This window comes from Salvelinus sp. IW2-2015, linkage group LG32 (assembly GCF_002910315.2).
Source record: "Salvelinus sp. IW2-2015 linkage group LG32, ASM291031v2, whole genome shotgun sequence".
NCBI lineage: Eukaryota > Metazoa > Chordata > Actinopteri > Salmoniformes > Salmonidae > Salvelinus > Salvelinus sp. IW2-2015.
Genome location: NC_036871.1, coordinates 27,933,075 through 27,956,619, shown reverse-complemented (window position 1 = coordinate 27,956,619; position 23,545 = coordinate 27,933,075). Strand labels below are relative to the sequence as shown.

The following is a 23,545-nucleotide window of genomic DNA, read 5'->3' as shown; positions in this document are numbered from 1 at the left end:
GCTCTCTAAGTGACAGTTTGATTTCACAGAAGTGTGATTGACTTGGAGTTACATTGTGTTGTTTAAGTGTCCCTTTATTTTTTGAGCATGTATATATATATACAAGATCCTATATCGACATAACCTTAAGCCGCTCAGTAAGGAAGAAGCCACTGCTCCAAAACCGCCAAAAAAGACAGACTACGGTTTTCAACTGCCATGGGGACAAAGATAATACTTTTTGGAGAAATGTCCTCTGTCTGATGAAACAAAAATAGAACTGTTGACCATAATGACCATCGTTATGTTTGAGGAAAAAGTGGGAGACTTGCAATCCGAAGAACACCATCCCAACCGTGAAGCACGGGTGCAGCATCATGTTGTGGGGTGCCTTGCTGCAGGAGGACTGGTGTCACTTCACAAAATAGATGGAATCATAAGGGAGGAAAATGATGTGGATATAATGAAGCAACATCTCAAGACATTAGTCAGGAAGTTAAAGCTTGAGAAAATGGGTCTTCCAAATGGACAATGACCCCAAGCATACTTCCAAAGTTGTGGCAAAAGGCTTAAGGACAACAAATCAAGTATTGAGTACCATCACAAACCCTGCCTCAATCCCATATAAAATGTGTGGGCAGAACTGAAAAAGCGTGTGTGAGCAAGGAGGCCTACAAACCTGACTCAGTTACACCAGCTCTGTCAGGAGGAATGGGCCAAAATTCACCCAACTTATTGTGGGAAGCTTGTGAAGGCTACCCGAAACATTTGACCCAAGTTCAACAATTTAAAGGCAATGCTACCAAATACTAATTGAGTGTATGTAAACTTCTGACCCACTGGAATGTGATGAAAGAAATATAAAAACTAAATAAAATAATGTTCCTATAATTGACATAAACACACTTCACATTCTTAAAATAACGTGGTGATCCTCACTGACCTAAGACAGGGAATTTTTACTTGGATTAAATGTCAGGAATTGTGAAAAACTGAGTTTAAATGTATTTGGCTAAGGTGTATGTAAACTTCCGACTTCAACTCTATATAACACAAGGAATAAATACATAATGAGTAACGATAACTTAGCTATATACACGGGATACCAGTCCCGACTCGATGTGCAGGGGTACAAGGTAATAGAGGTAGATACATACAGTACATATAGGTAGGGGTAAAGTGACTAGGCAGCAGGACATATAATAAACAGCAGCAGTGTATGTGATGAGTCAAAAGATTTAGTGCAAATAGTATCAATGCAGCTAGTCCYGGTAGCTATTTGGTTAACTATTTAGCAGTCTTATGGCTTGGATGTAGAAGCTGTTCAGGGTCCTGCTGGTTCCAGASTTGGTACCTCGGTATCGCTTGGATGACTTGGGTGACTGGAGTCTTTGACAATGTTTTGAGCCTCTGACACCACCTGGTATAGAGGTCCTGGATGGCAGGGAGCTTGCTTGGCCCCAGTGATGTACTAGGCTATACGCACTTGCGGTCAGTTGCCATACCAAGCGGTGATGCAGCCAGTCAAGATGCTCTCAATGGTGAAGCTGTAGAACCTTTTCATAATCTGAGGGCCCATATCAAATATGTTCTGCCTCCTGAGTGGGAAGAGACGTTGTTGTGCCTTCTTCACAACTGTGTTGGTGTGTGTGGACCATATTAATTCCTTAATGTGGACACCAAAGACCTTGAAGCTCTCAACCGACTCCACTACAGCCCCGTCGATGTGGATGGGGGCGTGCTCACCCCTCTGTTTCCTGTAGTCCACGATCAGCTTCTTTGTTTTGCTGACGTTGAGGGAGAGGTTGTTGTCCTGGCACCACATTGCCAGGTCACTGACCTCCTCCCTATAAGCTGTCTCATCGTTGTCGGTGATCAACCCTACCACCGGCGTGTTGTCGGCAAACTTAATGGTGTTGGAGTTGTGCGCGGACACACAGTCTTGTGTAAACAGGGAGTACAGGAGGGGACTAAGCACGCACCTGAGGGCCCCCCGTGTTGAGGGTCAGCATGGCAGATGTTTTGTTGCCTACCCTCATCACCTGGATGCGGCCCGTCAGGAAGTCCGTCAGAGTGCTACGGGGCGATAGTCATTTAGACAGGTTCTCCAGGAAAGACTGTGACCCGAATCCAGTGACATGCCTTGCTTATTTCAAGTTTGCTAATGCTGCATGGATGTCTGCTTTCAAGTATAATGTGTAGGCAGGTAGCTTAGCGGTAAAGAGTGTTGGGCCAGTAACCAAAAGGTCGCTGGTTTGAATCCCAGAGCCGAATAGGTGAAAAAAAATATGTTGATGTGCCCTTGAGCAAGGCACGTAACCCTAATTGCTCCTGTAAGTCGCTTTGGATAAGAGCATCTGCTAAACTTACATAAAATGTAAAATATGTATTGGAGGTGGAGAGTTATCAATCTCGACATACAATGCCATATGTGTTTGTCGTTGGATTATCAAGTTGGTGGGGTAGATCATTAATTAAAGGTCCCCAGTCTATGTGTAGTGGAGCCCCTCTCTACCACACCCCTTCACATGTTGCAGCAAAACACTGCCATTATTTTTTCTTCTCCCAGAATGCACCTTGCTGTGCAGTGACGACGAAGACAACAACAAAACACAGCTGCAGAGTAGGGTGTTAGCTTGCTAGCTGACGTTACTTGAAATAAACCTTAAGTCTTGTCACATAACCCTGGGCAAAAAAAGATACCCGTAACAAACCATGCACATGTGTAGTTACATAGCAATATGAATCAATCGTAAAAACTAGGATTGAGTCAGACTAGCTAATCATTCCACACAGCTAGCTAGATTTTCGGCTAGCTTTCTAAATCCAGCTAGCTATTAACGTTAGCTAAATCGATGCCGTTAAAGCTAAACCAAGCTAGCCAGCTAAGTTAGCGTGCTACCGGTAGCTCGCCAAAGCGGAGGAGGAGATGGTATTAAACAAAAAAGGTAAGAGTTTGTCTTATTGTTAGACACATGTCAGTCATGTAACATTTATGTAAATAGGAGAGGGCACTTTGCGGACCCATTCACTGTCATGGTTGTAAACTTGCAGAAATATAACGCTAGTTAGTTAGCCAACGTTAGCTAAACTAGTTAACAGTAGGTAGTGATTAGGCAACGTCTGCCAACGCTAAGTTGTTGAGAAGCGTCAGAGAAAATTGATTTAAGACATTTATTAGTTAGTTCATTAACCAAATAGCTATTTCGATATAAATGTGTCTTTAGTTCGTACTTTTCTTTGCCTTTTATTTAGTCCAACCTTGACTTCAAGCTAGCTGGCTAACGTTAGCTACTAACGTTAATGGTCTATTACGCAAGTATAGCGAGCTAACGTTAAAGCTTGCTAGCCACGGCCGACGGTGTCAAGGCTTCGTATTTGATCGGCGGAGAGGCATACGGTCATGTTTCACATGTAGACAAATCATTGTTTTTTTCCCGCTGGTGCGTGCCGGGGCGTATTTCCAATGTTTTTACGTGTCTGTTGTGTTTGGCTGATCAAACCTCTAATTTAGTTGGCAGCTAGCCATATTGCTTGTTGTTTCTAGACCAGTTTCAATGTGAGACAGGCGTCCTCAGTCTTGTTTACAATGTAGTTCGCCGACGTTAGCGTTTGCTTGCTAGCTAGTAGCCACCATGACTCAGCCTGTAACTAAACCCCCTGACTGCCTATTTAGTGAGTGTGTCCAAATGTAAATCTTGCCTGATAATAATTTTGCTGGACAATGAACGTTTGCCCAACTAGGAAAGTAGCAGCGTCTATTCACTTTGGAACAAGCCAGATGCTGTGAAATTGAAATAAACATTATTTAGTTGAGTTCAAGCAACTACTGAATTAGTTTAGGTTAGAAGCTCCACATGTGTGGCTGCTTTTTAGTTATCTTCTCAGTAAGGCACGAGGGTGTGTGGTATATGGAAAATAGACCAGGCTAAGGGCTGTTCTTAATCGCGAAACAACGCGGAGTGCCTGGACACAGCCCTTAGCGATGGTATATTGACCATATATCACAAACCCCTGAGGTGCCTTATTGTTATTATTAACTGGTTACCAACGTAATTAGACCAGTAAATATAAATGTTTTGTCATATACCACGACTGTCAGCCAATCATTCAGGTCTCGAATCATCCAGTTTGTAATTATATTTTTGGGATTAGTTTTCTTACCAGTACAGGACCACTGTCTTTCAAAGAAAATTAGCTCGAGATTGTGATTTATGTGTCAATAAATGTCTTTGGTAGACTTGAACGAATTGTCTAAAATTTAAGGTAGCTTCCAGTAGTATAAATAGTAAACAGTATAGAAAATCATAACCAAAAGTAAATACCTAGCTATTGTAAATACCTTTTTTTTTTTTATCTTCACAGGGTGGTGTTGAATGACTAAATGATCAAAATAAAAGAGTGTGAAGATCGCTGGAGGATTCAACATGAAGTTGTATGTGTTCCAGGTCAACAATGGAAGCACTCTGACATTTGACACAGAGCTTGCTGTCCAAACGTAAYACCCATTTATTTAATCTTTCAGATTATCCTTATCCATTTTCTACTAGTCTCTATAGAAAATGTAATTTGTGCGGAAATTAAAACATTCTCTGAACCTGTCTTCTTGCAGAGTGTTGGACCTCAAACATGCCATCCAGGTCAAGTACAAGATTGCAACCCAGCATCAAGTCCTGGTTGTCAATGGAGGGGAGTGTATGGTTGCAGAGAGGCGTGTCTGCAGCTACAGTGCTGGCACGGTAAATTTTGGAATGATTGTGTGTTTTTGGAGGTGATTGTGTGTTTTTGGTGGGGATTGTGTTGTAGAAAGGAGCTGGTTTTGACTTGATTGATGGCAGTATTCTGATGCAAAAAAAAAAAAGGATGTCATAATTCCAGATGTGTTCTGTTCAAGAGTCTTGACACATTGTTTTTGTTTCCCAGGACACCAACCCCATATTCCTGTTCAACAAAGAGATGATTTTGTGTGACCGGGCTCCGACTATCCCCAAAACCACATTCTCTATTGAGAATGAGATGGAGCTCAAGGTGGAGGAGTCACTAATGATGCCAGCAGTCTTTCACACCGTTGCCTCGCGAACACAACTTGCTGTGGTAAATGTTTTGTTGCTTTCTGGTCTAGTTACTACTTTCTCAAAATAAGCCATTAATGTCGCTCTACCTTGTTTTACCATACTCAATATTACAAAAAGGGTATTTAATTTTTTATTCAACCTATATTTAACTAGGCAAGTCAGTTAAGAACAAATTTTTATTTACAATGACGGCCTACCAAACGGCAAAAGGCCTCCTGCGGGGATGGGGGCTGGGATTAAAAAATATACACTGCTCAAAAAAATAAAGGGAACACMTAAACAACACAATGTAACTCCAAGTCAATCACACTTCTGTGAAATCAAACTGTCCACTTAGGAGGCAACACTGATTGACAATACATTTCACATGCTGTTGTGCAAATGGAATAGACAAAAGGTGGGAAATTATAGGCAATTAGCAAGACACCCCCAATAAAGGAGTGGTTCTGTAGGTGGTGACCACAGACCACTTCTCAGTTCCTATGCTTCCTGGCTGATGTTTTGGTCACTTTTGAATGCTGCGGTGCTTTCACTCTAGTGGTAGCATGAGACGGAGTCTACAACCCACCACAAGTGGCTCAGGTAGTGCAGCTCATCCAGGATGGCACCTCAATGTGAGCTGTTGCAAGAAGGTTTGCTGTGTCTGTCAGCGTAGTGTCCAGAGCATGAAGGCGCTACCAGGAGACAGGCCCAGTACATCAGGAGACGTGGAGGAGGCCGTAGGAGGGCAACAACCCAGCAGCAGGACCGCTACCTCCGCCTTTGTGCAAGGAGGAGCAGGTGGAGCACTGCCAGAGCCCTGCAAAATGACCTCCACAAGGCCACAAATGTGCATGTGTCTGCTCAAACGGTCAGAAACAGACTCCATGAGGGTGGTATGAGGGCCGACGTCCACAGGTGGGGGTTGTTGCTTACAGCCCAACACCGTGCAGGACGTTTGGCATTTGCCAGAGAACACCAAGATTGGCAAATTCGCCACTGCGCCCTGTGCTCTTCACAGATGAAAGTAGGTTCGCATGAGCACATGTGACAGAGTCTGGAGAACGCCGTGGAGAACGTTCTGCTGCCTGCAACTCCTCCAGCATGACTGGTTTTGGCGGTGGGTCATTCATGGTGTGGGTGGCATTTCTTTGGGGGCCGCACAGCCCTCCATGTGCTCGCCAGAGGTAGCCTGACTGCCATTAGGTACCGAGATGAGTTCCTCAGACCCCTTGTGAGACCATATGCTGGTGCGGTTGGCCCTGGGTTCCTCCTAATGCAAGACAATGCTAGACTCATGTGGCTGGAGTGTGTCAGCAAGTTCCTGCAAGAGGAAGGCATTGATGCTATGGACTGGCCCGCCCGTTCCCAGACCTGAATCCAATTGAGCACATCTGGGACATCATGTCTCGCTCCATCCACCAACGCCACGTTGCACCACAGACTGTCCAGGAGTTGGCGATGCTTTAGTCCAGGTCTGGGAGGAGATCCTCAGGAGACCATCCGCCACCTTATCAGGAGCATGCCCAGGCATTGTAGGGAGGTCATACAGGCACGTGGAGGCCACACACACTACTGAGCCTCATTTTGACTTGTTTTAAGGACATTACATCAAAGTCGGATCAGCCTGTAGTGTGGTTTTCACTTTAATTTTGAGTGTGACTCCAAATCCAGACCTCCATGGGTTGATAAATTTGATTTCCATTGATCATTTTTGTGTGATTTTGTTGTCAGCACATTCAACTATGTAAAGAAAAAAGTATTTAATAAGAATATTTCATTCATTCAGATCTAGGATGTGTTATTTTAGTGTTCCCTTTATTTTTTTGAGCAGTGTATATATATAGCACAAAACACACATCACGACAAGAGAGACAACACAACACTACATAAAGAGAGACCTAAAATAACATAGCAAGGCAGCAACACATGACAACACAGCATGGTAGCAACACAACATGGTACAAACATTATTGGGCACAGACAACAGCACAAAGGGCAAGAAGGTAGATATAACAATACATCACGTGAAGCAGCCACAACTGTCAGTAAGAGTGTCCATGATTGAGTCTTTGAATAAAGAGATTGAGATCAAACAMTCCAGTTTGAGTGTGTGTTTGCAGCTCGTTCCAGTCGCTACCTGCAGCGAACTGAAAAGAGGAACGACCCAGGGATGTGTGTGCTTTTGGGACCTTTAACAGAATGTGACTGGCAGAACGGGTGTTGTATGTTGAGGATGAGGGCTGCAGTAGGTATCTCAGATAGGGGGGAGTGAGGCCTAAGAGGGTTTTGTAAATAAGCATCAACCAGTGGGTCTTGCGACGGGTATACAGAAATGACCTGTTTACAGAGGAGTATAGAGTGCAGTGATGTGTCCTATAAGGAGCATTTGCGGTGTCAGAGGAAGGCCCTAAAAATTGTCAAAGACCCCACCCACCCCAATCATAGACTGTTCTCTCTACTACCGCATGGCAAGCGGTACCGGAGTGCCAAGTCTAGGACAAACAGGTAATCAAATGGCTACCCGGACTATTTGCATTGTGTGCCCCCCCCCCGAACCCCTCTTTTTACGCTGCTGCTACTCTCTGTTTATCATATATGCATAGTCACTTCAACTATACATTCATGTACATACTACCTCAATTGGCCCGACCAACCAGTGCCCCCGCACATTGGCTTACCTGGCTATCTGCATTGTGTCCCACCCGCCAACCCCTCTTTTACGCTACTGCTACTCTCTGTTCATCATATATGCATAGTCACTTTAACCATGTCTACATGTACATACTACCTCGATCAGCCTGACTAACCGGTGTCTGTATGTAGCCTTGCTACTTTTATAGCCTCACTACTGTATATAGCCTGTCTTTTTACTGTTGTTTTATTTCTTTACTTACCTATTGTTCACCTAATACCTTTTTTGCACTATTGGTTAGAGCCTGTAAGTAAGCATTTCACTGTAAGGTGTTGTATTCAGCGCACGTGACAAATAAACTTTGATTTGATTTGGTGGCAAATCTGATGGCTGTATGGTGAAGAACATGTAGCCGCTCGAGAGCAACCTTACCTGCGATCTGTAAATTATGTCTCCGTAATCTAGCATGGGTAGGATGGTCATCTGAATCAGGGTTAGTTTGGCACCTGGGGTGAAAGAGGAGCGATTACGATAGAGGAAACCAAGTCTAGATTTAACTTTAGCCTGCAGCTTTGAAATGTGCTGAGAGAAGGGCAGTGTAGCTAATCAAGTGTAGGATTGTTTTGGCATTTTTAGTGTGATCAAACTTCTGAATACCTTTTTATTATGCTTCTCTAGGAAATGTTTGAAGTTGCCAAGAAACTTTGCTCTTTCTGCGAACGCCTGGTTCACGATGAACACCTCCAACACCAAGGCTGGGCTGCCATCATGGCCAACCTGGATGACTGCACGCTGTCCTATCAGAAGCTACTGTGGAAATTTGACACAGCATACATGAATTATCAACAAGACTTTGAGGATATCAAATTGAAACTGACAAAGTAAGTGACTCCCTGCATAAATTTTAAGTTCAATGCAATTGGAAAGGAGTGGGGGGGAATAATGGAATTTGGATGTGTTGGCCTGCTGTGATACTTCAGTCAATAGGTTCAATTTCAATTAATTATTCAGGTTAAATGAATGTATCTCACAGATAGGGCTGTATCAGGTTATAGATCTCTGTGTGGCATACCACATCAGCTAATTATGTTCATTACATTTGAGTCATTTAGCAGACACTCTTATCCAGACTGACTTACAGTACTAAGTGCATACATTTTCATATTATATATTTTTTCTTTCATACTGGTCCCCATGGGAATCAAACCCACAACTCTGGTGTTGCAAGGGCCATGCTCTACCAACTGAGACACACTCTTTCTCTGTCTCTCTCGGTCTGTCTGTCTCTCTCGGTCTCGCTCTCTCTCGGTCTCGCTCTCACTCAGTCTGTCTCTCTCTCTCTCGGTCTGGTTGTGTGTGTGTCCTCCCCCTGCCACACTTGCATTAATGAATCTGTATCCAAAGATGTAAATCTATATTCTATGGTTGTGAACTGAGATTTGGCATGTCTTTTTCTAGACTGGGGACAGCAGTCTCAGTCATGGCCAAGATCCCCCTACTGGAGTGTCTGACCCGCCACAGCTACAGAGAATGTCTAGGGAAGTCCTGCTCCACTCCAGCCAAGGACTCCGATGAGACCGAGGACGAGAAGTCCACTGACTCTGTGCTCTGCCCCACCCCCACCGAAACACAAAGGAGCTCCACCAAGTTACCTATGTCAGTTTGTGCTCCGGGGGCMGGGGGCTCACCCGACACCGCCCAAGCCCAGGAAAGCAGTGAGATGACTGACAGTAGTGGGCTGAGGGCAGCCCTTCAGGAGGCAGACTCTCCAGAGAGGGCCAACCCCCCGTCCTTCAACGTCACACTGCTGGACTGGATCAACGTTCAAGACCGGCCCAATGACGTGGAATCAGTTGTGAGGAAATGCTTTGACTCCATCAATAGGGTAAGTCACTGTTGTTTGTGTCTGTATGTTGACTTTACTGTGCCTGTCTGTATTTGTGTATGTGTGACTGAATAGGCCTCTGTGGCCTTGCCATGACTCCACAGTGTAATTCTTTATAAACATGAGTCCACGGTCAGTTATGAGAGTTTATTCAGAAACAGTTCGGATGGAGCCACATCATCCTTTCTATTTCAGCTCGACCCACGGATCATTCAACCATTCTTGTCGGAATGTCGAGACACGATAGCCAAACTGGATAATCAGAACATGAAAGCCATCAAAGGGCTTGAGGACAGGTTATACGCTCTAGACCAAATGATCGCAAGCTGTAACAAGTTGGTCAATGAACAGAAGGAACTTGCTCAGGTAAACAAAATAAATCTTATCTAAATTATGTTATTGTACCAAATGCCAATAGTGATTAAAACACTGCATAGAAATGTGCCTAATCATTCAAATGACTACTTGATAAAATGATGTACTGTATGTATACTGCAATCAAGCTTTTAGTTGAAAATGTGTTCATGAAATCTAACTAAACTCCCCTATTAATCAATCTATTGGCTGTTAGGGATTTCTGGCCAATCAGAAGCGTGCTGAGAACCTGAAGGATACGTCCGTGCTGCCTGACCTGTGTCTTAGTCACGCCAACCAGCTGATGATCATGCTGACCAACCACCGGAAGCTGCTGGACATAAAACAGAAGTGCACCACTGCCAAACAGGAACTGGCGAACAACCTACAGGTTCGACTCAAGTAAGACATCTGTTCATCTGTGTCATTTTTTATTAAGATGTTCTCCGTGCATCTTCATCCCAGAAGCCAGAAAACATACTGCTGAAAATCCCTTGACCAATGAAATTAACAAAATTGCTCTACTGAATCCAGATGTGTAACTGGTCAAATACAGCCATTGAAAGCACGAAACGAACTAAGCTAACACTGTAGAAATAATGGTAACTTAGCCAAGCTAAAGCATCCTGACCACTGTGAATGTAGATGGTGCTGCTATGTGATGCTGCACGCGGATCAGGATGGAGAGAAGCTGCAGGCCTTGCTGAGGCTGCTGACAGAGCTGATGGAGAGGGTCCGGGTGGTGGACGCCCTCAGCACCGTGCCTCAGATGTACTGCCTGGCCGTGGTGGAGGTGGTCCGCAGGAAGATCTTCATAGGCCACTACAGAGAGGTCAGAGCACAGAACCATCATGTGACCACTTCTCAAAACCCAATCCCAACCCACATCTCCCCTCAGTTCCAACTTGCAGACCTAAAACAAGCCTCAACCTCCAGCCGGGCCTATAGATATGCGGCGAAACTCAAAATAGTGCTCTTCTGTTCTTCTCTCTCTCTCCTCAGTGGGCCTGTGCTCTCGTGAAGGATGGAAAACGTCTCTATGAGACTGAGAAGTATAAAAGGGAAACGTTTGGCAAGTTGTTCAGTAAGTTCCTTTATTTAATAAAAAAAATAAAAAAAATCTCATTTGATGATATTTAACAAGTGTCCCCTCTGAAATTAACATACATTCATTCCTACCAACAGCTGAGCTGACATAAAGCTCTGTGATCCTCTTTGCAGGGAAATCTTTTCTCAGAAATCGCTTGTTTAGAGGACTTGACTCATGGCCCCCCACTTCATTTTGCGTAAGTAGTCAGTCAATTCCCAAAATATTGTAATCCAATCCATTTCTCATGTTTTTGTTGTTTATCCCTCTTTTATCGTGTTAGACGCGAAAGCCCAGAAAGTTTGACTTTGAGCTTCCAGATATTTCCCTTGGTGACCTGCAGTACTTAAAGACCTGTTGTCCTACAGAGGTGCAGCCTTTCCTCAGGTAGGCCGTGGTTTCCCTCTCGTGCATAGTGGAGCAATTACCAGGCATGCCTGCCTTATGTTTTAGTTAACTTGTGAACACTTGGCTGTATTATCTGTTGCGATATGCAGTGCAATAACCCAATATGCAGTGCAATAAACCTGCTACTTTTCCCCAGGCTTCCAACACTGTGTGACTTTGAGCCTTTGCACCAGCACGTGGAGATGCTTCAACAGTTGGTGCTAGCTACTCAAGCTGCCAGTGTGGACGAGATGTCTCGAACTATCACTGACTTGCTGAGCGAACAAAGGGTAATCACAATCTACAATGGAATATGCACTGGAAATAATCCAAAAGCACAGAGATCACTGTCCCTTAATTGCATATTCTTCACTCACTCCCCTTCTAATTTCTGTTCCTCCAGGTGTCGTGCAGCCAGAGTGCTCAGAGATCCACGGCAGCGGTGACCCCGTTAACCACGCGGTCCAACAGCACCCCGGGGACCACCTTTACCTCCTCCATGACCCCATCCTCTCTCAGTCTCCCGGGCCCACTCTGCCAGCCCCTCCCTGGCCACGGCCCCACAATGCTGGAGGACCTGTCTCCAGACAGCATCGACGCTCAAACCTTTGACTTTGAGACCATTGGCCACCCCAACATGGACCCTGTCCTGCAGCAGGCCGGTTCCCTGGACCTGGACTCCCTGGCTGAGAGCCCCGAGTCAGACTTCATGTCGGCGGTCAACGAGTTTGTGATTGAAAACTCGCCCACCCCCATCAGCGACCCCACCAGCCCAGGGATGATGGTGGAGTCGCTGTACTCTTCGGTCATCAACGCTATCGACAGCAAGCGCATGCATGACACCACCACTTTAGAGAGGGAGAACTCCAAGATAGCCGCGCTAAAGCTGAGCATGGAGAAGTACCGCACTGCCGCCGAGGAGTCCCAGACCAACCTGCGGAGCGTCAAGGATGACCTGTACCGCCACAGAGACCTGCTGCTGAAGGAGCAGCGAGACTTTGGTTTCGCCCTGAAGACCATGACAATTGAGGTGCGCAACATGGTGGACACCATCCGTAAGAGAGAGGAGGAGGAGCACCAGGCCGAGCTCCTCTCCCTGCAGCAGGACCACGAGAATCAGCTTCAGGCCCTGATGGAAGAGAACCAGGTCAACAAGAACATTGTGAAAGACGTGCAGCGGGCCATGCTGGAACTGGAGGGGCTGCTGGAGCACAAGAAGAAGGAGCTCACCCAGTTGGAGGTCGAGAGAGAGGACTGGGCCGAGGCAGAGAACGGACACACTCAAACAGCCAGGGTCCTGGAGCAGAAGATCAGCGATCAGGCCCAAGAGGTGKAGACCCTGGCTGCCTCCAGAGACTCCCTGGCCAGCCAGCTGGAGACGCTGCACATTGAGATCGAGCGCGGCCAGCAGAAGATCCGCCAGGAGCTGGAGGGGGKCAAGCAGTCCCACCTGCAGGAGCTGGAGGAGAGGATGAGGCACCAGCACCAGGCCCAGCTAGATACCCTGGCCCGGGAGAACCAGGAGGCCCTGGAGCATCTGGCCACAGAGAACAGGGCCAAGCTGAGCGAGGTCACTGACCTGCACACCGCCACCCTGACAGAGAGGGACTGCCAGCTGAGGGACCTGGAGGCCCGGGTCATCGAGCTGGCTGACCTGCGCTGCAAGCTGGAGGTGGAGCTGGCCCTGAAGGAGTCTGAGACGGAGGAGGTGAGGCTGCTGTACGAGGAGGCCAAGCAGGGGCAGCAGGAGGCCAATGTGGGGAAGGCCACCGTGGAGGCTGAGACCCAGTCCCTCAGCGAACAGCTAGCCCAGGTTAACAGGCAGCTGCAGGCCAAGAACGAGGAGTACGAGACGGACCTGGCTGAGCTGAGGAGGCTGATGGAGAAGGACCAGTGTATCTCTGAGTTGGTGGACAGGCACGAGGAGGAGAGGAACCAGCTCCACAGAGAGCTGACTGCCCTGCAGCAGCAGACCCTGGACACCGAGAGGAGCCAAGTTGAGCAGCTGCAGAACCTCCAGCGAGACCTCGACCTGCAGACAGTGGCACTGTGCGAAGATAAGGAGAAGCAGCGGGGGAGTTCTGAGGAGCAGGAACAACACTTAAGGACTGTTATCTACGATTTGCAGGTGGAGAACGACCTGCTCGCCAAAAGAATAGAGCAAGACACACAAACAGCCCAGGAACGTTTGGAGAAAGAGAAGGCCTTGAAGGCTGCTGTACCAGATGTCTTTAAAGACTTAAAGCAACAGAAGGTGGAAATGGAGAAAAGACTGTTAGACAAAATTAGACAACTTGAATGTGACCTTCAGGAAAGACAATCCTCTGAAAGGTAAGAGCTGATGAATGCCCCACTGCTCTCTACTTGCATTAAACAGTGATTTGCTATAAAAATGTCATTCGCCCTGTAATGAACAAGGTAACTATTTATACAGATCATTATTAGTTGTGACATTAGCTTCTCCATGTGATATACTGTATCTAATATAGCAAACATTTGAGTGAATCCCACCCAGACTTCAGCCTGTGTTGACTTCAGTGAGCTGTAGTATACGCTGAAAATAGCACTTTTGTAATGTGGCATAGCTGCATTTTGGGTTGGGGTACCACTAAGTGCAATGTTTACATCATGAAAAAAGGGGCCTGTGTTAAATGCTAGGGGAAACCAGCGCTTGTACCGTGTACTGTGTCAAGCGTGCATGTGGTTGGATGTTTTTGACATACCTGTTGCCAAAGGGATTAACATGAGTTTAAGTTGTGAGGAGTTAGTTTTTATTTTGACCTGGTGTGTGTGTGTGTCTGCCTGCCTGCCTGTGTCTCTGTCTGTCTGCCTGTGTCTCTGCCTGCCTGCCTGTCTTTGTCTCTGTCTGCCTGCCTGTCTTTGTCTCTGTCTGCCTGCCTGCGTCTCTGTCTCTCTGTCTGCCCGTGTCTCTCTGTCTGCCCGTGTCTCTCTGTCTGCCCGTGTCTCTCTGCCTGCCCGTGTCTCTCTGCCTGCCCGTGTCTCTATCTGCCTGCTACTTGTGTCTGTCTGCCTGTTACTTGTGTCTGTGTGTGTCCCTCAGAGAGGCAGGGTTGTCGGAGGTACAGACAGAGGGTCGGGGGTCTGATGCAGGGGCTCCTCTCTCCCTGGACTCTGCATTGCAGGAGCATCTGCAGCAGGAGACTGCCTCGCTGCACACCCAGCTGGAGCTCCTGGAGAGGAGGAAGGACGAGGAGATGCAGAACCTCAAGACCTCCCTCATTGCAGAACAACAGGTCAGTGTTAGGCTAGTCCTCCCCAGATCTTCAGACGGTTCCTCTGTCAATATTGACCAGCACCAAATCTAGGAGCAGCACCTAGATACACTACAATTTAAATCCTATAGTCTGTCGTTTGTCTGCCTAAAATGTTTAGCTTTTATCTAATTGTTAGCCAAATGTTTAAGTTTTTTAGCGTTTGTCTCCAATTAGCTTTCCATTAAGTAGGTCTAATTGTGATCCACTGGCAACTGCAAACAAACTGACCGCTAGTGACCAATATCTAAAATTCTTCAAATACTCCATTACATCACTACTACTAAGTCTTAGTCACCCCATAATGAAGCAGGTCTGTGGGGCAGTATGTGTGTATTATAATTAGAGCACAGTGTTCTCATGTCGTCTTGCTTGCTGGGGAGCAGTCCAAATGGGAATATGATACTGGTCACTGTGTGTGACCCTCTTGGTGGAACGTGGTTAGGCCTAAACCATGTTGTTGGGAGAAAAAGCGTTAGAACAAGTCAAACATTGGTGAGAACACATTCTGCCTCACAAATATATATATATTTTTACTATTTTTATAAATTATTATTATAATCATAGATTTTGCTACCAAGCCTAAGGTCCTCCGAGCTAGCCTAAGGTCCTCCGAGCTAGCCTAAGGTCCTCCGAGCTAGCCTAAGGTCCTCCGAGCTAGCCTAAGGTCCTCGCGAGCTAGCCTAAGGTCCTCCGAGCTAGCCTAAGGTCCTCCGAGCTAGCCTAAGGTCCTCCGAGCTAGCCTAAGGTCCTCCGAGCTAGCCTAAGATCTTATGTTAAAGTGAGCAGGCTTGATTGTGGTCTATTGTTCTGAGCCATGACTCAACCCTCAGTTGACTCACTGAGCCTGTCACCTGTCTGGTAGTTCTTTGTACTCTGTGACTGCCTCACTGTGTGTTAACTTACCTCCCAGACAATGCAGTAGCAGTATCTGAAAGCCTTCATTTCCCCCTCCTCCCTCCCCAGACTAACTTCAACACTGTGCTGACGAGAGAAAAGCTGAAAAAGGAACAGATCATCAATGATCTGACAGAGAAGCTGCGGAAGGTTACCCAGCAACAGGAGAAGGACAAAGGTACAGGACAGGCAGACACGTACAGCTATGGCACTGAGAGAACGGAATGATTTCTGCCTTCTGAAAACTTAATGTGCTGGATATACTGAAACTAGATTGCATTTTCTATGCTGTTATTGGTTTGTGGTTCGTTCAATCCTTGAATATGTTGGTTGATTGTATTGAAAGTCAGTCTTGCTGCAGTCCAGTCATGCTGATATGTTCACTGTGTCTCCAGGTCTAATAGAGACACTGTCTGAAGACCGGGCCATCGTCATGCAGGAGAAGAAGCAGTTGGAGGAGGACCTGAACCGGCTGCGCAGCACCGCCCTGGTGTCCTCGGCCTACTACAGCCCTAACCTCTTAGCTCTGGGGCCCACTGGAGCCGGGCCTGGACCTGGGCTTTGTCCTGGTCCTGGGACTGAAGTTGAGGTTGGGGCTGGAGCCTGCTACTCAGAGCCCTTCCTTGACACAGACAGACTGGCCTCTGTGGCCGCCATCAGAGAGGACGACAAGGTGGACTCAGCTGTGGAGGCCAGTATGGTGACCGTACAGTAAGCATCTCCCAAACATAAATAGTCCAATAAACAGTGACTCATAATAACCCCCTAACATCGCAATGAATCTGTCATTTTATAGAAATAAGTTAAGCTTTGACAGATCTACTTGTCAAAATATTTGTCTAATGGTACTTGTTTAAACTTGGAGACTTATTTGGTTGAACTGAGGACAGTGACGGCCTTTGAAAGGCATTAGACCATTTTATGAATAGAAGTTGTAAGCTGTCAAAGAATAATGTTGAAGATAGTAGTAGCATGTCAGTTTTAATGTGTAAAAGATTAAGAAGGATGTTGAAAGTACTTGTTTGAGATAGCCAGACAAGGATGGACAACGTGAGGACAAATAAGACAGAACAAGGGAGGCTAGGATTAGAAAATGTAAGTTATTTATTTATTTTTACTTTTAACTACAATCAAGCAGGCTAGCAATCATTATTACCCCAGAGAAGGTCACTCTAAATTCATATTTATGCTTGTTGAATCTTCATATTTCAGAGTAAGAATTTGTTTGAATGATTCTCAAATGTGTTAAAAGCTGTCACCACAGTGATCTGATTATTCATCCGTTGTTTCCTTATCAGCGATAACATCCTGATGATGTCCGAGGAGAAACAGCGGATACTGTTACTTGAGAGGGTGAGTAGACACCTCTATGACATAATCTTCTAAATGGAACCGGAGGAAGTTGGGCTCATTGAATGAGGAATTACAATACTAAGAGGATCTAAACTCAGCAACAAAAAGAAACGTCCTCTCACTGTCAACTGCGTTTATTTTCAGCAAACTTAACGTGTGTAAATATTTGTATGAACATAAGATTCAACAAGTGAGACATAAACTGAACAAGTTCCACAGACATGTGACTAACAGAAATTGAATAATGTGTCCCTGAACAAAGGGGGGGGGGGGTCAAAATCAAAAGTAACAGTCGGTATCTGGTGTGGCCACCAGCTGCATTAAGTACTGCAGTGCATCTCCTCCTCATGGACTGCACCAGATTTGCCAGTTCTTGCTGTGAGATGTTACCCCGCTCTTCCACCAAGGCACCTGCAATTTCCCGGACATTTCTGCGGGGAATGGCCCTAGCCCTCACACTCCGATCCAACAGGTCCCATACGTGCTCAATGGGATTGAGATCTGGGCTCTTGGCTGGCCATGGCAGAACACTGACATTCCTGTCTTGCAGGAAATCACGCACAGAACGAGCAGTATGGCTGGTGGCATTGTCATGCTGGAGGGTCATGTCAGGATGAGCCTGCAGGAAGGGTACCACATGAGGTAGGAGGATGTCTTCCCTGTAACACACAGCATTGAGATTGCCTGCATTGACAACAAGCTCAGTCCAATGATGCTGTGACACACCACCCCAGACCATGACGGACCCTCCACCTCCAAATCGATCCCGCTCCAGAGTACAGGCCTCGATGTAACGCTCATTCCTTCGACGATGAACGCATATCCGATCATCACCCCTGGTGAGACAAAACCGCGACAGTGAAGAGCACTTTTTGCCAGTCCTGTCTGGTCCAGCGACGGTGGGTTTGTGCCCATCTTTTGTGCCCGTCTGGTGAGGACCTGCCTTACAACAGGCCTACAAGCCCTCAGTCCAGCCTCTCTCAGCCTATTGCGGACTGTCTGAGCACTGATGGAGGGATCGTGCGTTCCTGGTGTAACTCGGGCAGTTGTTGCCATCATGTACCTGTCCCGCAAGTGTGATGTTCGGATGTACCGATTCTGTGCTGGTGTTACACGTGCTCTGCCACTGCGAGGACGATCAGCTGTCCGTCCTGTCTCCCTGTAGCGCTGTCTTAGGTGTCTCACAGTACGGACATTGCAATTTATTGCCCTGGCCACATCTGCAGTCCTCATGCAGATGAGCAGGGACCCTGGGTATCTTTCTTTTGGCGTTTTTCAGTCAGTAGAAAGGCCTCTTTAGTGTCCTAAGCTTTCATAACTGTGACCTTAATTGCCTACCATCTGTAAGCTGTTAGTGTCTTAACGACCGTTCCACAGGTGCATGTTCATTAATTGTTTATGTTTAATTGTTCATTGAACAAGCATGGGAAACAGTGTTTAAACCCTTTACAATGGCGATCTGTGAAGTTATTTGGATTTTTACGAATGATCTTTGAAAGACAGGGTCCTGAAAAAGGGACATTTCTTTTTTTGCTGAGTTTATATGGGTTGTTCTAGAGTTTGTCCTGAGTTGTTTGTCCTAACGTGTGCTGTCATATTTCAGACTTTACATATGAAGGAAGAGGAAAACAAGCGCCTCAGTCAAAGACTGGTAGGTTTGATTCATTTTGATGACTGATTAGAAAATGTGGAAATGTTGCTGTTAATATAATGTGATTGTTTAACTGTTCTAGGGCAGATATACAACCAGATATTGCCATTTCTTGATACATACATTTTTTACATGGTTTCCATGTGTATAGTTGTCCCCCACGATGAAATCGGGGAGGGGACTGTGCATCTGTCTCTGTACGTTTGTACGTTAGTCACACGCAATATATCAGACAACACTGGCCCGATTTTGATAAAACTTGGGTGAATGATGCGTTTTGCCGTAGACATACGGCATTTACAAAATTACACTGATAGACCCAATGGAGGTGCTATAGGAATCAACTGAAATTCTAAACTTTCAGCATCCGTATCTCCTGTACCGTTTGAGCTTGAATTGTTGTCACTAATTGGCGCTGCATCATTTGTGGGGGACAGCATATTTACTATTGCCTTGTTACTTATGGATATACACTCATTGGCCAGTTTGTTGGGTACACCCATATTGTACTGGGTCGYACCCCCCTTTGCCCCCAGAACAGCCTGAATTCTTTGGGGCATGGAAACATTGCTCAATTGGTATCAAGGGACCTAACGTGTGCCAGGAAATCATTCCCCACATCATTACACTACTGCCACCAGCCTGTATCATTGACACCAGGCTGGATGGGGCCATGGACTCATGCTGCTTAGGCCAAATCCTGACTCTGTCATCAGCATCACGCAACAGGAACTGGGATTCTGTTTTTCTTTTCTTCAATTGTCCAGTGTTGGTGTTAGTGTGCCACTGGAGCGGCTTCTTCTTGTTTTTAGCTGATAGGAGTGGAACCCGGTGTAGTCGTCTGCTGTAATAGCCCGTCCGTGACAAGGACTGACGAGTTGTGCGTTCCAAGATGCTGTTCTGCACACCACTGTTGCACTGCGCTGTTATTTGCCCATTTGTGACCTGCCTGTTAGCTTACACGATTCTTGCCATTCTCCTTCGACCTCTCGTCAACGAGCTGTTTTTGCCCACAGGACTGCCGCTGAGTGGATGTTTTTTGTTTGTCGCACCATTCTCTGTAAACCCTAGACACTGTTGTGCGTGAAAAGCCCAGGAGGCCGGCAATTTCTGAGATACTGGAACCAGAGCACCTGCCACTGATGATCATACCATGCTCAAAAGTCGCTTAGGTCACTCGTTTTGCCCATTCTAACGTTCACTCGAGCAGTAACTGAATGCCTCTCCTCCTGTCTGCCTGTGTTATATAGCAAGCCACGGCCACGTGACTCACTGTCTGTAGGAGCGAACCATTTTTATGAATGGGGTGGAGTACCTAATAAACTGTTTTAGTGTATATCCCATTTGAATTCATTTAGCTTAGACACAGGTATTGTCAGTGTACCCCAGTCTATTTTACCCCAGCACCACTAGATGGCAGTAGCATCAAAGCTTATGTCCCTGTCCAGCAGACCTAGGAGATTTCTGAGCCCTAACAGTAACTTCCTCCATCAAAAGGAAAATCAATACAGTCCTTCAGGCAGTTAAACATATTGCACCATTATTGCACACATACCTTAAAAATAAGTGCCAAAACGTGTATGTTCCAGCAAATACATTTCACGCCATACGGTGGTGGTATTGACAGCTGCCATGCAAAGATCAGTCAGACTAGGAAAGCATCCATGACCAGCAGTGTCAAGAAGATCATACTCACCATTACCTTTCTCTCTTTGTAGATGTCTCAAAGCATGTCCTCGGTGTCGTCACGGCATTCAGAGAAAATCGCCATCAGAGAGTAAGCTTATAAGATTGCCACAAGTGCTGATGTGTAGAGTGTGTAGATACAGTGCTTTCTCCTTTGTAAAAAATGAAATTAGTTTTCTCCAGCAAATCTCTGTTTTTCATCAGTATGAACATCAAAGCTTTTTTATGTGTTTTTTATTTCATTTTTGTCTCTTAATATCTGGTTCATCCTTTTGTTGTATCTAGTATCTAGCACCATTTTGTGTCAAGGTTGACCTCTGTCCTTTTCAGTTTCCAGGTTGGTGACTTGGTTCTGATCATCCTAGATGAAAGGCATGACAACTATGTACTGTTCACCGTGGGTCCCACCCTGTACTTCCTCCACTCCGAGTCCCTCACTGCACTGGACCTCAAACCAGGTCAGACAATCACCATAGCCTATACTTAAAAAACAATATGTAGCTATTTAAGTTATTATAGAATATTTAGTTACTAAGTTATAATATACAAAGTTATATACAATTTTAACTTTTGTTGCGTAGATACAAAGTTGCATACAATTATACAAATTTTTGTATAAATGAAGATATGTTTTGTCGAACAAGTTGTGCAAAAAACAAGCATTTATCTCCTCTTTACAAACTCTAAATATTGTTGAATTTATTAACTTGGACAACTGAATTGGAGTAAGCTATGTCAAAATGTTTGTGTGTATTGATTGTATTGGTTTTATTCTGTCAATCGCTGACAGATCCTATGTTTACTTCAGCATCAGGAGCCTCAAGACGCCCGTGGGTTCTTGGAAAAGTGATGGAGAAGGAATATTGCCAGGCGAAAAAGGTAATTAGTATATAGGTAATGAATTGTAATAGTCATTTAATAGTCCAGTAGTATAGCACAGTATCTTTTCTTAATATAGATTGTCATTAAAGAAGGTAAAATGATAATTATAATAGTAAATTAATAACTGACTAAAATAATCAACAATCAAAGGGTGACGTTTTAAAAACATGTATGTGGTGACTGTTTCCCTTAGGCTCAAAACCGGTTCAAAGTTCCTTTGGGCACCAAGTTCTACAGGGTGAAAGCTGTTTCATGGAACAAGAAAGTATAATATAGCCAAGTTATGATCTAAAATGTATGTTTATATTGCATAAAGTTTTAAATAGACTCTCACATCATTCATAAATACATCTCTTATCAACTTGAAAATGAAAAGAAAGATGATAATCAGGCTATTATTTGGGCTTTCAGTTCAACATCCCATCAACCCTCTCTCTTTTTAATCCAGAAGATTTGTTATTGTGGACCAAACGCTATTTCTTTATTAGGGCATGGCCCTAAACACTGGCAGAAAGCATTCATACCTGGGTGTAAATTAAACAAAAAGTATTTGGATGTTTATATATTTCATTCATTATCAGCATTTGTCCTCTTTGTGGAAAATACTGTATCATTACCAACAACAAATGAAAATATACATTTATTATAAATGTTTATGAAGGAATGTTCATGGCATGCATATTGATATATTTTCTTTGATTTCACTTATCCAGTTAAATGTCGTAGTTGGAAGTGTAGTCAATGCTGTTTGTTACTCACAGCGCAGTATGGCCCTGTGTTAATACTGACATGTACATTTTGGCCGACTGGTGAAAGCGGTCGTCATTGCAATCCTTGAAAATGCACTTTCAAAAAAACAATGCTTTTTGTTGATTCAAAAGGGAAGGAATTGTGCTGACAAATAAAATAAATACGTAAAAATGAACTACAACAGCTCAAAACTTCCCGCTGTCATAGAATATTGATATGTAGAAAGGAATACTTTGCTTGTGACTGTTTCATTACTGGATGACATTGTACATTACCCATCATTCAAATCACACAAGTAACAATAAATGACTGTATTGTAAAAGACTTTAGAGTTTTGAAACAATAAAAGATTGACCCCAAAAAACTTTACTCTACTGTTATTTCTATACATAACTGAAATACTCACCCATAAAAGCATTGGTGGTTTACAAAATATTTACACACAAAATATAAGACATAAAGACATGACAGATTATGTTTTAAAAAGATGCAATTCAGTAAAGTATGACATAAAATGTCCATGATGAGCAACATCTCAAAGTGCAGCATTAGAGAGAATATCATATATCGAATATACCTCTAATGACCTGATTTCTAAAGCTCATTTATAGAAATCATGTCACTGAGCTGATCCTGCCTTTAGAATGCTCATAAGGACATAGGAAGGAAAATGCTACTTCTGTAGTTAAAGGACAAGCAACGCATTCATTACACTTAGTGACAACCTGCCTGTTTTAAAACCTGGTTTGTTGGCTCTTCAGGAAATATAGTAGGCCAATATTAATGCTCACTATCTAAGGACATTTAATTAGAATATTTTCATTGTACAACAACAAAATCATTGATAAGAGACCAAAGAAAAAGGCTCTTTATTGCTATGGATTTATTTTAATGGCATGGTGTTTTCCCCCACCAGTATGACCAATTGAAAAATTACAAATAGACAAAGAAAATGTGTAACGTTTTGATAATAGCAGTTGTTTCAGAAATCATTGGTTTGGAAATCCGTGTAAGTTCCCACAAGCTATAAAGAAAATACWTTCTTATTTGATTTAGAATTTCTGCTTTTGTGGAAGGCATTAGCTAACGTGGCAGTAGTGTTGGCATGCTATGGCAGGAAACAGACTTCAAAAAGGCTTCAAATCAGGACCCAAGAACGGTGCGGCCCTCATGGAGGAGGAAGCGCACCAACATCACTTTCCCAGATCACAGCAGGGAGCATCGCAGCTCTCTGCAGAGCAAGCGCTCACTAACCGTGTGGGTCTAGGGGTGTTTTAACAATGTTTAGCTCTATTTTCTCCATTTAGCATAAGCCTGTTGTCACATTTGGACAGCTTCTTCATAAATGAATGGTGTGATTCCTACAATTTTTTTCGGGACGGGCCTGAATGAGAAAATATGCGACACAACACAGCATTCGATGATACCGAGGTGGCCTGGCACCCACCAACCATGTGCACTGGACAGGCTCTTAGTGTAAATGTTTACGACCCCCCTCTGAGCTTGGAGCTGCTTGGAGTCACTTATCAGGCTAAATGGGATTTTAGCATTGCCATGTTCACAGTCAATGGTTTAGGATTGTACTCCAACTAGTTCCATTGATTCCACCAGTATTAGTTTAAGACTGCTAGCTCCCTCAAACGTGTCTCAACACTAGCTAAATTTACTATCAC

General features: G+C 44.7%; 1 protein-coding gene across 3 annotated transcripts; it reads left to right on the top strand.

Moving 5' to 3' along the window:
- Positions 1 to 2,575: 2,575 nt before the first annotated feature.
- Positions 2,576 to 21,743, top strand: LOC111956524 (RB1-inducible coiled-coil protein 1). Of its 3 annotated transcripts, none has more exons than XM_023976994.2 (23): positions 2,576 to 2,927; positions 4,345 to 4,477; positions 4,592 to 4,718; positions 4,903 to 5,073; positions 8,347 to 8,549; positions 9,127 to 9,553; positions 9,749 to 9,919; positions 10,125 to 10,309; positions 10,553 to 10,739; positions 10,910 to 10,991; positions 11,129 to 11,193; positions 11,278 to 11,381; positions 11,539 to 11,671; positions 11,785 to 13,712; positions 14,443 to 14,635; positions 15,620 to 15,728; positions 15,946 to 16,261; positions 16,849 to 16,903; positions 18,507 to 18,554; positions 20,273 to 20,331; positions 20,571 to 20,698; positions 21,055 to 21,119; positions 21,316 to 21,743. In XM_023976994.2, the coding sequence occupies exons 2-23, from the start codon at positions 4,407 to 4,409 to the stop codon at positions 21,391 to 21,393; spliced, it is 4,905 nt and encodes a 1,634-aa protein (XP_023832762.1). In that variant the 5' UTR covers positions 2,576 to 2,927; positions 4,345 to 4,406; the 3' UTR covers positions 21,394 to 21,743. The 3 variants fall into 3 exon arrangements, with proteins under 3 accessions (XP_023832762.1, XP_023832761.1, XP_023832760.1); XM_023976993.2 differs by having other exon boundaries at positions 21,049 to 21,119; XM_023976992.2 differs by having other exon boundaries at positions 21,031 to 21,119.
- The last annotated feature ends 1,802 nt before the right edge of the window (positions 21,744 to 23,545 follow it).